Source organism: Aptenodytes forsteri, unplaced genomic scaffold (assembly GCF_000699145.1).
Source record: "Aptenodytes forsteri isolate BGI_AS27 unplaced genomic scaffold, ASM69914v1 Scaffold173, whole genome shotgun sequence".
NCBI classification, from domain to species: Eukaryota; Metazoa; Chordata; class Aves; order Sphenisciformes; family Spheniscidae; genus Aptenodytes; species Aptenodytes forsteri.
Window position 1 is genome coordinate 2,841,879 of NW_008794449.1, and position 14,126 is coordinate 2,856,004.

A 14,126-nucleotide genomic window follows, 5' to 3' on the forward strand; every position below is an offset into this window, starting at 1 on the left:
TCTAGTCTAAATCTACCCCCCTTTAGTTTAAAGCCGTTCCCCCTTGTCCTGTCACAACAGGCCCTGCTAAAAAGTCTGCCGCCATCTTTCTTATAAGCCCCCTTTAAGTACTGAGAGGCTGCAATAAGGTCTCCCCAAAGCCTTCTCTTCCCTAGGCTGAACAACCCCAACTCTCTCAGCCTTTCGTCTAAGGGAGATCTTGGTGTTAGGGAACTGGGCGATACTAGGAGGAAACCACATTGCTCTGAAAGTGCTATGGGAATGTGTGCTCCCAAGCAAGATATCCTCCAGGCAATTCATGAAGGCAATAAGAAGCATATCAAGTGGGTGTTTTATGTTTGGTGCCACTTACATGATCCAAGGTCAGGCAGGTAATACTTGCTCAATGAATCATTGAACCTTAATGTATGGGTGAACATGTCACACTTGGCCTCCAGTTGAACTGAAGCTGCACTGTAGGGCACCTGCCATCACCCTACCAAAATCCTTCATTGCTCCCTTTTGTCTGTGGATCTAAAGCTCCTCACAAGCACTCGTGAATCAACCAGCTACACTATTGCAAGCCCCTGCATGTCCACGAGACTAATTATGTACAATGAATTTCTTCATGCAAAACTATTTCCTCCTCCCACCCCAAGCAGCAAACTTCCTAAGGCCAAGCACTCTGCTGAAATCAGCCAGACTTCCATGTTGAACAACCAGATTGGTCCTTCCCTGGAATCTAGCTGGTAGTATTTTCAATAATAATACTAACAGCACAACAGGAACATCACACTAAACTTGGCCTGCATCCTGGCAGGCAGCGTCCTACACTCTTGATCACTGTGTCTCAAAGAGGCTCCAGCTTCTCCAAATACTCCAGTTGGAGCCAAATGATTCAGCGCTACAGTTATCCATATCTGTGGCAGATGTAGCCACAGTTTGATTTGGGCTGGAGAGCAATGTGGTATGCAGCAGATGCGGTCGCAAGTCCTTGTCATGTAGCCAGTAGGACGTGTACTGCATAAGGCAATGCTGGGGGTGGTTTCTGCTCCCTTAGTTCTCTGCCCTGGCCCCTCAAAAACTGCATCAGTGTATAAATGCAATGGTTTCTAAACAAGAAAAATCATGAGATCAACAACGGAGCACATCTTTGGAGTAACCGTGTTCGCTATCAGAACTTCATGTGCAATTCTGATGTCCATAGCATGATCGAGCTAAAAGCTTTCAAAGCACCATGGACTGACGGAGTTTCTCACCTGCTTCTCAGACATGATGTACAGGTGTTCATGATCCACTGAGAAGGCCATATCCCGTAATATGGGGCCAGTATCCACCACCTGCACAATCTCATACTCCAGTGTGTTCTTGGTGGTGCCATCCACACGGATCTGCAGAGCAAAAACAAAAGCAGGGAGAGGACATAAGTATTTTTCCTCGTTCCATGGAGACTGTAGAATCATAGAATCATAGAATCATAGAATCATTGAGGTTGGAAAAGACCTCTAAGATCATCGAGTCCACCCGTCACCCCAACACCACCATGCCCACTAAACCATGTCCCTAAGTGCCTCATCTACTCGTCTTTTAAATACCTCCAGGGATGGTGACTCAACCACTCCCCTGGGCAGCCTGTGCCAATGCTTGACAACCCTTTTGGTGAAGAAATTTGTCCTCACAAGCAATCTAAACCTCCCCTGGCACAACTTGATGCTGTTTCCTCTCGTCCTATCGCTTGTTACTGGGGAGAAGAGACCGACCCCCGCCTCGCTACAACCTCCTTTCAGGCAGTTGTAGAGAGCGATGAGGTCTCCCCTCAGCCTCCTCTTCTCCAGGCTAAACAACCCCAGTTCCCTCAGCCACTCCTCATCAGACTTGTTCTCCAAATACTCATCAGAATAATCATTGGAGAAGTGCATTGTGGTCCAGGTCTTTTGGACAACCACCACTGCCATCGCAAAGTGAACTTTTCCCCTGCCTCCTCACTTAAGGGATAAAGCAGGTGTAACTGCTTCTGCTGGTCCCATCAACACAAGAGCACTGTAGAAGAACAATCCAGAGCCTGCTTGCTTTTATCTGGCACTATCACTGTGTTACTGTCATTGCCTGGACAAATCTACCCAGCTGAAAATGATAGCACAAAAGGCAGAATTTATGGTGATGATGAGCAAAAGATAAAAAACCACATGAGTCTGCAGGACTGACTCACTCAAATGCTAGTCAGACAATATTATTGTTCTTATTGCTAATATTCCATGGGGCAATATATTATTGCAGAGTGTACAATACAACACAGACTATTTCTCTTGTTGATTACATATATCAGATATTGAAACCATTCCTGCACAAATATGGCACCTTATGATTCCAGCCACATCTCATAACAGGGTGTCACTTAGGAACATTAATAACTGGAATTATGAGAAGGAACCAGACGCACAGTCCCAGTCTATCCCTGACAGTGACCCAGCGATATGGAAGAAAATGCACAAAACACCAGAGTTTTCTTCACCTGTCTAAAACCAATTTCTAGCGATTGGGCTCAAAAGCAGCTGGAGAAGGTTTGTAATCCCTTTCAATACTATAACCACAATTCAGGATAATCTAGCTATCCACAGGAGTGTCGGGTCCTTCTGGATCTTGTGAGGCTCTGTACTTCAGCAAACCCCATGGCCACGTGGGGTTTCAGAGATGCATCCACATTCCTTACCTCCCTTGCTATGTTTTCAATGTGTTGCCTTTCACTTTCAGAAAATCTTCTATCCTGCAGCAACACAAACATCACAGTACCCTTCCCTAGAAGAAACAAAGTTGTAGTAGATCTGCTTCATGCTCCACATCATGATCTCCACACCTTCCTGACCAAAGGCAGACCAGAGGCTCCCAGTCCCTCGTTTGCACTTGTGCAGTTTGATAGCTGAGCAAAAAGCACCCTTCCCACCCAAAGCAAATAACAAGCTGTAATACTTATGGTATCAAGACCCATTCCCACTGTTCCCTGGCACATTCCATGAGCTCGTTCCTTCCATATCAACCTTTCAGCCAAGAAACTGAGCCTGATTCATCTTCTATAGTAGAAAGGCAAAGAGAAACGAAGAGAGGGAATGACAAAAGGTCTGGAAAGCCTGTATGAGCAAAGGGCAGCAATGATATACAGATTCTGATCTCTGTCCTTCCTCGATCTCCCCACCTGCTTTATGACAACAAAGAAATCTTATTCCCCCAGGAAAGATAGAGGAAATGAGGCAGAGAGGAGTTAGAGGGGTTCCCTGTGACAGCAAAGGGTGTGGAGGGTGCTCAGGGGTGCTCAGAACCTACGTGCTATCCATCATCCTCCACGGAAGTGGATGCACGTGCAGGCATTGGCTGTTGGGCTGGTCAAATGACACGGGAGGGTTTGTAGTTAGTTTGTCATCTTGATGGATCTGGTGATGAGAGCAACACACTCCACAGCATTGACAGACAAAGAGGTCAGGGCCTGAAGCCCAACCCTGAGCATCCGTGCCTCCCGCTGGCTCTGACTGCCTGGGAGGAAAGGGCTTGCTCGTGTCCATGGTCCCTAATGGGTGCATCCAGCTCCTCAGAGTCTCTCTTCTTGAAAGTGGACGCTGATGTGATTCACCCATGAGGTCAAGGGCAAAGAGGCCAATGCGCTCAGGATGAGTCATTCCCCTTAGGACAGTCAGGAGAAAGGAAGGAGACAGAAAGGGCTGCAGGTTGAGAAACACAAGAGTCTCCCTGCTGGGGCTCTGCCCAGGGCAGCTCAAATGCCCCCACAGCAGGAGCCTTTCCTATTTCCCACGGAGACTTTCCTGCACCGAGTTCTCACTCTCTCTATTTCCCACAGAGACTTTCCTGCACCGAGTTCTCACTCTCAGGGAGCGGTCGCTGAGCTTTGTCTGCTGTTTCAGCTCTGCCTCCCTCCCCACTCCCCTGTGGCTGCTCGTCCCTGTCAAAGGGCTGCAGAAGATCCTCGCGCTCTCTGCTGATCACTGTGCTAAAACCTTACATCTTTGCTGCTTTGACCTTGATTTTTCAGCATCGTCAGGGTCTGATCTGTAGGCCACTAGATATGTAAGCAGCCAATTATCACCCCAGGGCTCAGTCACTGTCCTCAGCCTTTGCCAGGCCCCATTAGAGGAGAAGGAGCTCAGAGATGGAAGAGGCAGGCTGGAGAAACAGTCAGCTGGAGTTAACAAACCGCGCAGACAGGAGGCACAGCCCCCAGGGATCTCCCCTATGCATTTGGTGCAGGTAAAAGATTGCAGAGGTTTCACACCAGGAAAACAGAGATACTCAGAAGTGATTTAACAGCTATTGCTAGCCTAATTGCCTGCAAAATCATTATTTTGCAGAGGGGGAGGGAGGGAGGAACAGGGCTCGTTCCACTGTACATGTGCAAACACACACATGTGCACTCATGCACACGCAACCCAACAACTGTAAGTGCAGAAACCTCTCTCTCTCTCATGAAAGGTAGTAGCTAAGTAAAAAGAAAATTGAGAAGAAGGCCAGAAAGTCTGGCAGACATTCACCCACGCTGCACAGACTGTGCAAGCCCTGCACCAGCAAAGAGGTGATTATCGTAGCTTGCATCCAGAAGTCCGGCCCTTAACTCGAGCCGTCCCTTTACCTGTCTTAACCTCTGGCTTTCTTATGTTCAACCCCAGGCACAGAGCCCAGAGGATTTCCAACTTCCCTGCGCATTCTTCTCACTCCTGAGCATCAAAAACCACAACAGCAATTTCTCTTAGAGAGAGATTTATTCCTGGTTCCCAGGCACCCACTAGCACCAGGGCATTTGGGTTATCAAAAAAATCAAAAGAAGAGCCCGTGAAGGGGAAATGAGAAGACTCTCATCAAAGCCTGCAAGTGATCACCACTAAAGTCAGGGACACAGATACAATCTCTGCTCAGAAAGCTTCCCAAGTTGCCAATTGCAGGGAATTTGAAGCACGCACCAGCAGTTTGCTCTGTTCCTGCTCTCTTTGCCAGCATCAGCCACAAGCCCCACGTGGAGCTGGGGTGCTAGGATAGATAGAGTTTTCTGCTGACTGAAGTATGGGTATTCTTATATTTAAGATGTTCTTATTAGGCTGTGGGATTAGAGCCTGACTGACAGTCCAGTGGGGATTTCTCCTTGAAACTGCCTGTGAACCATGAGCACCTCTGCAAGGCAAGAGGGAGGGGAGCAAGAAGCGACAGAGAGGGCTCCAGGGCCATACACGAGTCTCAAAATGCTCAGTCCACCACAACCACCTCTACCAGATGTGTGCACACTCCTCCACAAACACGCTCATCACTTCCACCACAGGAATACCTGTTCCCGCTGCTTACACACCTGCCCTGGACAAGGCACACACTCCTTAGACCACAAGATGCTCTACTCAGCACCCCAAGCCCCCTTGCCCTCCTTTAACCCAGCGCACATGTGCAGAGCTCCTGGGGACCAACGTGCTCAGGCTGCACATTAATCCTGCTTCCCGGAAGGCTGTACTCACTGGGCTTCGTTCTGCAAAGCTGGCTGCTATTAAAACATCAGCATGATGCTTCCCGAAGGTCAACTACCAGGGGACCTATTCTGGCAGCTGTTTGTTTGTTTGTCTGAACATTATCTCGGTCTGGCTGTTTATTTACATCCATTGAAGTATCAGACAATAAATATCCTCTCCCAGTAGCAAACAGATGCTTGCACTCGAATGTTCTGGCTAGCGCTGGCTTCAAAACGATCTTCTTAATGAGCAAACAACACCATTAATCTTTAAAGACACAGGCTCTGGCCTTCCCTGAGCTCCCACCCTGGCCATGGCTAGCCCCAGAGGCATCCTGGCAAGGAGCCCACGAGCCTGATGATAGATGAAAGAAGGTAAAAGATACCTTTCCATCACTCAACTGGTGTTTTTCAGCACTATCTGGGTCTCCCCAGCTGCTGTGGGGTCCACAGGAGGGTGATGCTTGAGCACAGTCTCCCAGGCAAGCTGGTGGCAGATGCCTCAATCACACTTCTAAGAGGGAGATGGGTTTTAGAGATTGGGATCATATGGTTATTGATAAGAGGGAGACAATAAACCCCTCCAAATCAGGGGTATGGACTCAAAAGGGTCAAAGAAAAGCAATGGGGTTGAAGGACAAAGAAGGAATTGGTGCTAGCAAAAACTTAGTCCCATTGCTGGAAGGTAAGCCATGATCATGGCAAAAAGCAAATATCTTCAAGCTCACCAGAGCAACAGAAACACCTGCCTTCCAGACTGGAGCATCGATCCTGTCCCGTGGTCGGAGAGGTCAGCATGTTATTCCTCCACTAAGCTGGATGGGGACAGGCTCTTTTGGAAAGCCTCATTGTGCAGATGTGGAGGCTAGGTGAGAAAGAGGTGAATGTGCTAGCAAATGGCATAGTGTAAAAGGAGTTATCTGTAAAAGGACACTGTTTCTTCTAAAATCCAGCATCCACACTAGAGGTACTTCAGGAGCTTTACTTCAGACCCATCAAAGCCTGATCCCGTAGACTGAATCAGTGTTTGGAGCATGTTAACATCATCTAGTTTAGTTTTATCCAAGAAAAATCCAGTTCATACACTTTAAGACTGCTCTGCTATATGAATCATAGCAAATTAAGCACGGACAACTGATTGCCTTCAAAATTGCCTTCAGACTCACTTCAAAAGCACACTCCTGAACCAGGACTCCTGCTGCCACCTCACCTCTATTTTATTGTCCCAACAGCTTGGACTGGTCACTAGCAGGAAAAGAATGGATCGTTTGCATTGTGTCAATTGACCTCAGCTGTTTCCTACTATTTTAAAACCATCACCTCCTGCCCAGAGCATCACTCCTGGCCCAACAGAGTCCAAATGAGACCCCCTCCTTTAACTCCTTTGTATAAAGGACTTGAAACCCATCCAGGACTCCTGAGAGTGTGGTCGGGAGAAGGATCATGATGTCCGGCCAGGTGGACAGCAGGAGCAGACACTGGTTGGATGATAGTAATTACAAATATTTAAATGAATAACTAAGTGGAAGAGGAGCTGGTGAACTGTGGCTCACTCAGCCAACCCTCTCCTCCCGGTCACTCTGCTTTTGTGCAGCATCAGCAGCCCCCCAGCTGATGAAGTTAAAGGGAATTCATCATCGCTGGCCCCAACATTTCCAGCCAGCGCTCCAGCATCTCCCGCTCAAGTCATGCTGGTGGTTTATTTTGGCCATGAAATTGCCCCAGTTCCCAGGGGAGGTGAGTAAGTGGCTGCCAAGAAGATTGCAAGGGTGGATTTCAAAGGCAAAACCCTGCAGGTCACAGAATCCATCCCTGTTGTCTCCTCCTGGGTGCAAGGGAGCAAACACGGCTATGGCACTGCCTCTGAAAGGAGGAGAAATATTTTTGGGCAGGGAAAGCCAGACGTGGCAAGACAATCTTTGTCCTCTCCGTATCCTGAGGCATCCCTCTTTCATCCTCCCTGCCTCTCCTCCTCCCAGGGCTTCTATCTGAAATCACCGTCATTATTTCTCGCTATTGGTTTAAGAATCTGCAAACCTCATTTCCAGGAGATCCAAACAGCCCTGGAGCCCAGCACATCAATCCAGGCTGCTCTGAGCAGTGCCCAGCCACAGCCTTACGACTGCACAGGGGCCTCTAATACTTCATTGCTTTTCCAATATCAGTTCCTCCCTGTTTTATGAACCTAATGTTCCCCAGCGGATGCTGGGACTGCTGGCTGCTGTTCCTGGCATAGCGAGGGGGCAAAGACACAGCAGACAGCGTATGATCTACTGTCAGGCCATTATGATGATCACCTATTTCTGCTTTTCCATTGATTTGGGCTACATGATGTAGTTCTATTGATCTCGGCAAAGACGGGGAAGGGGCTGGTGACACTCCATGCTCCTCCTATTTCCCTCCGTTTTGGCATGTGCTTTCCAGTCGAATAATCCGTTCTAATTTGCCTAAAGCCTATTAACAGGAGATCAATTTCTAATAAAACATGGCATTTCAATAGCCCCGTCTATCTACCGATCCAAAAGGCCTTTAGAAACACTAATTGAAAAAGCAAGGGGTGAGGCATCTCTTTCTCGTGCTTAATAGTCAGCAGCCAGCAGCCCTCTCTCTTCTCTTGTACAGATGTTTTAAGGTGCTGCTTGCATGGACGATGCCAGCCTGTCCAAATACAGATTGCAGAGCACCTTCAGCCATATGGAGAGCAGGATTCTGGAAAACCAGGTGTTTAGTCTTCTCAACACTCGTGCTTTCAATGCTATCCAGACCCCAATGTCTCATGACAGCAGCCATTCTCATGGCTAGCTGATCTGGAGAGGAGAGGAGAGTAAACCCTAGCCTTTTGCTTCCAAGGGAGATCCACATCCTAAACTTGCAAGTGCCCTCCAGCTTTTACCCTGGCAAGGCTCACCTCTAAAACTCTGTCCCAAGCTCGTCAGCGTCTGTGTGATCACTCATCCAATTATATCCACAGACCCAAAGTTGTACACACAAAAATACCGCTGCAGAAGTCACCTACAGGCACAGTGTGCTCGCTCCATAGAATGCGTATGTATACCTGAGTGCACACATCTGCTCCACACAACAGGAGGGACAGCAAAGCGGGTTGGTCTTGCAATCCCTTCGCGTTCCTAGTTTACATTTCTTTTGTGCAGGAAATCTAAACCTTGTGGTTAGCAAGCAAGCAAGACTTATTTGCTACAGCATTGCAACAGCCAAGGAGAACGGTTCTTCCCCCCTTCTCCATCCACACAGTTCCCAAGGCCTTTTTTCCAAAAAACAAAAATAGGATTTTCAAGAAAACAGCTTTCCTAGAATACCGCCAGCTAATCCCTATCATCTGCAGGCATTGCACTGTAATCCTCCCTCCGCACACCCTCGGCCAGGCTCTGCGAGGGAGCATGGGTGGCTGCACTGGGCAGGGCCACGGGGTCTAATCCCTGCAGAGGAGTCACCCACTGACCTCTCGTGTAATCCAGCCAGGCTGCAAAATTAGGTCAGAGACGTGCCTGACTGCTGGATAGGAGATCTCCCTTGCAGGGAAAGCGCAGCACACCGAGGCAGAGGAGGATTCCTCTTACTTCAGCAGGGCCAGGAGAAAGATGGGACAAGATGTTGATGGCCATCTGTTTTCGGTTCATGGCATAGGTGCTTTGGTTTCATGGTGGGTCAGTGTCACAGCAGATCAAGCGTGCAACGATCTGGGCTGTGATGCAATGAACCTTCTGCTTTGAGCCGGAGGGTCCTGCAAGCCAGGAGACGAGCTCCTAGCTGACAGAGGTCCCCTTTTTTTCATAGTCCTCGGTACATGACTACTGTGCCATACCACCGTGGTCCCTCACCAACTTTCATAGCAAGAGATACTCCCAGCTGCAATGGATTTACAATCTAAATTAGACATAAATAAAAGACCAGCCTTTCATTCTAGGCTTGGACAGCACCTAGCACAGTGGGTTTATGACCGCTGCTCCCAGTACTATAAAAATAGTAATTACAGCTTGAAGTATGGCCAGCCAGGCTGTACCTGGACTGCAGGGCTCACCCCAAATTGAAACAGCTACAGAGGAAACATGGAAATAGAGAGAAGGGGAAGGAGATGGCCGGGTCCTTCCTCTCCCTCACCAGGGAGAGCATGTCAGGTGTATGCAGCTTTCACATTCATGAGCCAATTGACAGATGACATCATTTTTGAAAGCATGGTTTACACACGCTCCCCTGGTGCTCCCTGATTGATAAATTAGACACTCATGAGCCACGTGCTAATCAATGCAAATCATTAGTTTGTAACAACACAAGGCAAGCTCGGCAGAGCTCATTTTTCAAGGTAATGGCCTGCCAAGTGATCAGTGTTCAGCAACAGCCCTGCCAGGCGATCTATTAACGGGCTGCTGGCACTCACCTATGGCAAGGGGCTGAGGCCTTTGCTGTCCAGTCCCCGCCAAGGATGGGGCTGTGCTGCTCGGTGGAAGAGCCAGAGCCCTGAACCTGCTATTCCTCCTCCTTCCTCTCCACGAGGCATCACAGCTCCTGGCCCTTGCCCAGGCTCTGCTGACAGTGGCCACCTTGGTCCCAGGCATCTGGGGTGCACATGCTCTCGTTGCCCATGAACACTTGTTCTCCACTTACCCCAACCCTGCAACCTAAAATAAGAGTCATTTGAGACTGAAAAATTGCGCTTTGCCCTCTATCAGTGGAAAATGAAGCAGGGCACTCAGTCCTAGGAAACTTCATGCTGACAGCAATGGAATCTCTAAGAGCTGATGTCTGCATCAGGCATGTGGTTGGCCAAACGAGGACATTTGAACACTCTAGCCACCAGATTTTACATCCAAACTTTTGGCTTCAGGCTCTTACAAGCGCTGCCCAGCTTAGTGAGTACTTTGGGAGAATGAAACTACATCAGGGAAAGACCTGCCACCGTTGCCCTTTCTGCCAGAGCAAAGGGAGCGCAGGAGCATGGGCCAACTCTGCTCCTTCCCCAAAGAAGCCTGTTCAGCCTCTGTGCTGCTTCCCGAGCTTCACAGGATTTCAATCCCTCTGGCAACAGAGCAGAGTCTCTTCATGCACGGGTTGCTTTATCAGGCACATATCCTACCACAGATGCTCTATAGAGCACCTCCACGTCCTGCACGGAGAATAAGGGTTCTCTATTTGACACTCCCGGAGGTAAAGTTCAGTGCTCACAGACAGGATTCTGTTGCTGGATGCTCGTATTTATGACCCCAGTGGATAATCTCAAAGGTCATCCTAGTGCCACCCCGTTCATGTGCACTACGATGAGGCTTTTGGATCCTGCGGCTGCCTCTCAGCAGCACACCTATGGCTACTCTACAGCAATAAAGTAATGTCCTGCTCCTCACAGCACCCTACTGCATGAGCTGAAAGGGAACCCCCTGGACCTATTAGCTCTTGTAGGTCTTCTGATACGTCGTGGAGTTGTTCCAATTTTCCAGGGTGCAGGAGTTCAGATGTACATAAAGCCACTGGCCATGGCACGAAAGGTAAAGATCTCCAGGCACTTTCGTTTCTCCCAAACTGGTGGAATTTCATTTACATGGCCAACATTTTGGGGAGTGGACAGCTATTTTTTAAACATTTACCCTGTTGCTGCCACCAGTACTGGTTCTTCATAAAGAGAATGTAAATAGATGCTTTCAATCAGAGTGGGGTTTTATTGAGATTAAGGGAACAACAATGAGGAAAAAAAAAAAAGGTATGAAAATTAAACTTTTACATACAAGAGCATGGATGGCTCTTGTGGTGCACAACCCAAAATGCTTGCCTAACTCTGGTCAGCTCTTAAACAGGGATCAAACTATAGATCAAAACATTCAGACAAGTAGCACTACCAGAAAGGCTCAAAGCCCTGCATGCTTTTGGTTCAAAAATACCCAGAAGCACAACGTGCCTGTGAATGGGACTGATTAGGGACAAAGATATCAACATAGTTGGCCTGGAGTAGAAATCCTTACATGGAATTACTCAGAAATTGAGGCAGATAGTAATATGGGAGGGTATGAGGACAGATGGATTGCAACATGGGCTGGATCGTGAATACAAGTCCTTTATAAGTGTCTGTTCATGGAGCTGAGGGACCAGATTCCTCCCAGAGATGAGCTCATCCCGCCATGCCGGGAACGTGGTGACCCAGAGGGCTGGGAGCCCCGCGGCGGGGGGGTGCAGAGCAGCACCACAAAGGGCCCTTTGACTGCAGCTAGACGGGATGAGCTTTGAAACACCCACGGATCCTCACGACACAGTGTCACTTGAGAGGAAGCCAGCTGCCCTCTGGCAACGGGAGGCATGCACGCGTGCGGAGACCCGGGCACCCGCATGGACACATGGGCAGGAGAGCGCGCAGGAGCACACAGATGGGCATGGGCAGCAGAGCACACATCAACACAGTGGCATGCAATAGGGTGGACATATTCGAGCAGGCAGGGGTGTGGAGGCACCCAGCAACACATGCACACATGTGTGCACACACCCTGTCCACCGAGGCTCATCTGCCCGGGCTGAGGATGCACTCACCAACACGCCACCAGGCCTTGGTCATGAGCAAGGGGACGTGGGGTGCTGTAAAGATGAGCGCACGCACGCACCGAGTGTATATTCACACCCAGCAGAGTCTGGGGTGGGAGCACACATGGACAGCACAGGCATCTCCGCAAAAGGACCTGCTCCCTGTAGCAGACAACAGGGGAAATCCGATCCGAATACAGGCATTTACACACCCCTCGGGTGGCGCGGTGCCCTGTGCAGCTCCAGCCATCAGCGAGGGCAACAAGCTCAATCATAATCTGTCACATTCAATCTTGGAGATATACAGACGCATTTGCAATTTCCCTTTACAGAGTATCAGCGGCGGACTAAGGCTTCTGCTTTGCTGAGGATTTGGGCACTTTCACTATTTTCTCTAAACCAAACAAATCAAAAATCGTATCCCAGAGATTATATCACTGGTCAAGTAAGACTCTCCGTTCTTGCACTGATATTTGTGTCAGGTACTGGTGCTAAATGACTACAGAGAGATGCAGAGAGTGATGGGCTGTGAGTGCATTACTGAAAACAGAGAAATCTGGGGGCCGGAGCTCTTTGCGTACTCCCTTGCTCAGAGCTATGGGCTGGACGGGTGGATGGAGCTCTGGCTTGGGAACAATTCCTGTCAGCAACGCGCGGACACGTTATCTCCAAGGCCAGGGGAAAGGGAAACCTGAAAGAGAAGCTCTCCAAAGAAATCAGCCAGCCCAGACTCTCTGTCCAGTCCTTTTTGTCAGCTGACATCCCCGGGGCTAAGGTCGAGATAATGAGGTCCCACATATCTCTGGGCCCCAGACCCACTGACAGGGTTGTGCTCTGCAAAGGTTATTGTAATTCAGTTGCTGACTCTTTCAGCTCCTGGGCTTCTCAATGCCAAGGTGATCTATTAAGAACTTAATATCAGATAAAAAAACATCCCTTGAAGCCTTTCCAACCTTCATAATCTATGTTTATCCACAGGAAAAAAAAAAAGGAAAAAAAAAAAGAAGAGAGAAAGAGTGAATGCTTATCTTCCAACATTGTGTCAGATAAAAGGGAAGTACCGTCCAGGGACAAAGCTCCACATTTGCCCTTTCTCCCCTTTCATGCAAGCAGCCAGAAAACTGATCCAGCGTTGAAGCAGTGGGTGAGGCCTCTTCCGTTCACCTCCCGTAGACTGATCCTCCACTGAAGGCTGCTCTCATCTGCTGATCCACCAATGGTTCCTCTGCTTTTGTCTCTGATGTCTGACCAAGGGACATGCGGGCCAGGCTCATCACAGACCACCTTTCTCACCAGCCAGTCCCAAATGAGAAGCAGTGGTCCCAGCAAGTGCCACCTCTTCCATCAGTCAACCTCCATCAAGACCAAATCCCTCAGCAGCCATCTTTGCTCAGCTGTGTCTCACTGAGGCCTTCGCCTTCCCAAGGCCTCCTCTCATCTCCCATCAGCCGGTCCCTCATCAGTGACCCAAAGCCATCTCTCATGCTTTTTTTCTTCCAAGGCCACCAGAAAATTTGTTGGTCCTCTCCAACATCACTTGGCTGGATTCACCTGCAGCCTCCAGCACTGAGCTACAAGATGTTCCTAGCCACTGCCGAATGGAGAGACAGCCGCCCCTCCAAACTCCTGCAGAAAAGACCACACCAAACACATCCCTGCTCAGTTCCTCCCTCTCCATCTCCTCAGTCCTTCCTGAAAGGACTACCAGCAACCTCAGCTTGTGGCAGCTTCCAAATGGCCCTATGCACTCTAGGCAGCCACTTGGCTTCGTCAGGTCTGTCCCCCTAGGATCCCCAAAACATCCAGCCACCTGTGCTGAGAGCTACTGCCGTGCCCTCACAGGAACACAGCCACTTCTGAGGATGCCACATGAGCAAACGTGAATGGCGGGAGGGAAGCATTAGCAGCCATGGCCCTTGCTCCACCTCAGCTAAGAGAGTAAAGAGAGGGGGGCACTGGGGCTCTCAGGTCTGGGGCAGGAAGATGAAGGGCACTAGGATATTATGGCCTCAAGTTGCGCCAGGGGAGGTTTAGATTGGATGTAAGGAAAAATTTCTTTACTGAAAGAGTGGTGAAACATTGGAACAGGCTGCCCAGGGAAGTGGTGGAGTCCCCATCCCTGGAGGTATTTAAAAGA

At 49.2% G+C, this 14,126-nt stretch overlaps 1 protein-coding gene across 1 annotated transcript in view; it reads right to left on the minus strand.

Moving 5' to 3' along the window:
* Positions 1–14,126, minus strand: part of PLXNA4 (plexin A4) — a 462,713-nt gene that overhangs the window by 253,207 nt on the left and 195,380 nt on the right. Inside the window, exon 3 of the mRNA XM_009290424.2 lies at positions 1,239–1,370. Within this exon, the coding sequence (XP_009288699.2) occupies positions 1,239–1,370 (132 nt within the window). The remainder of the gene's footprint in view (positions 1–1,238; positions 1,371–14,126) is intronic.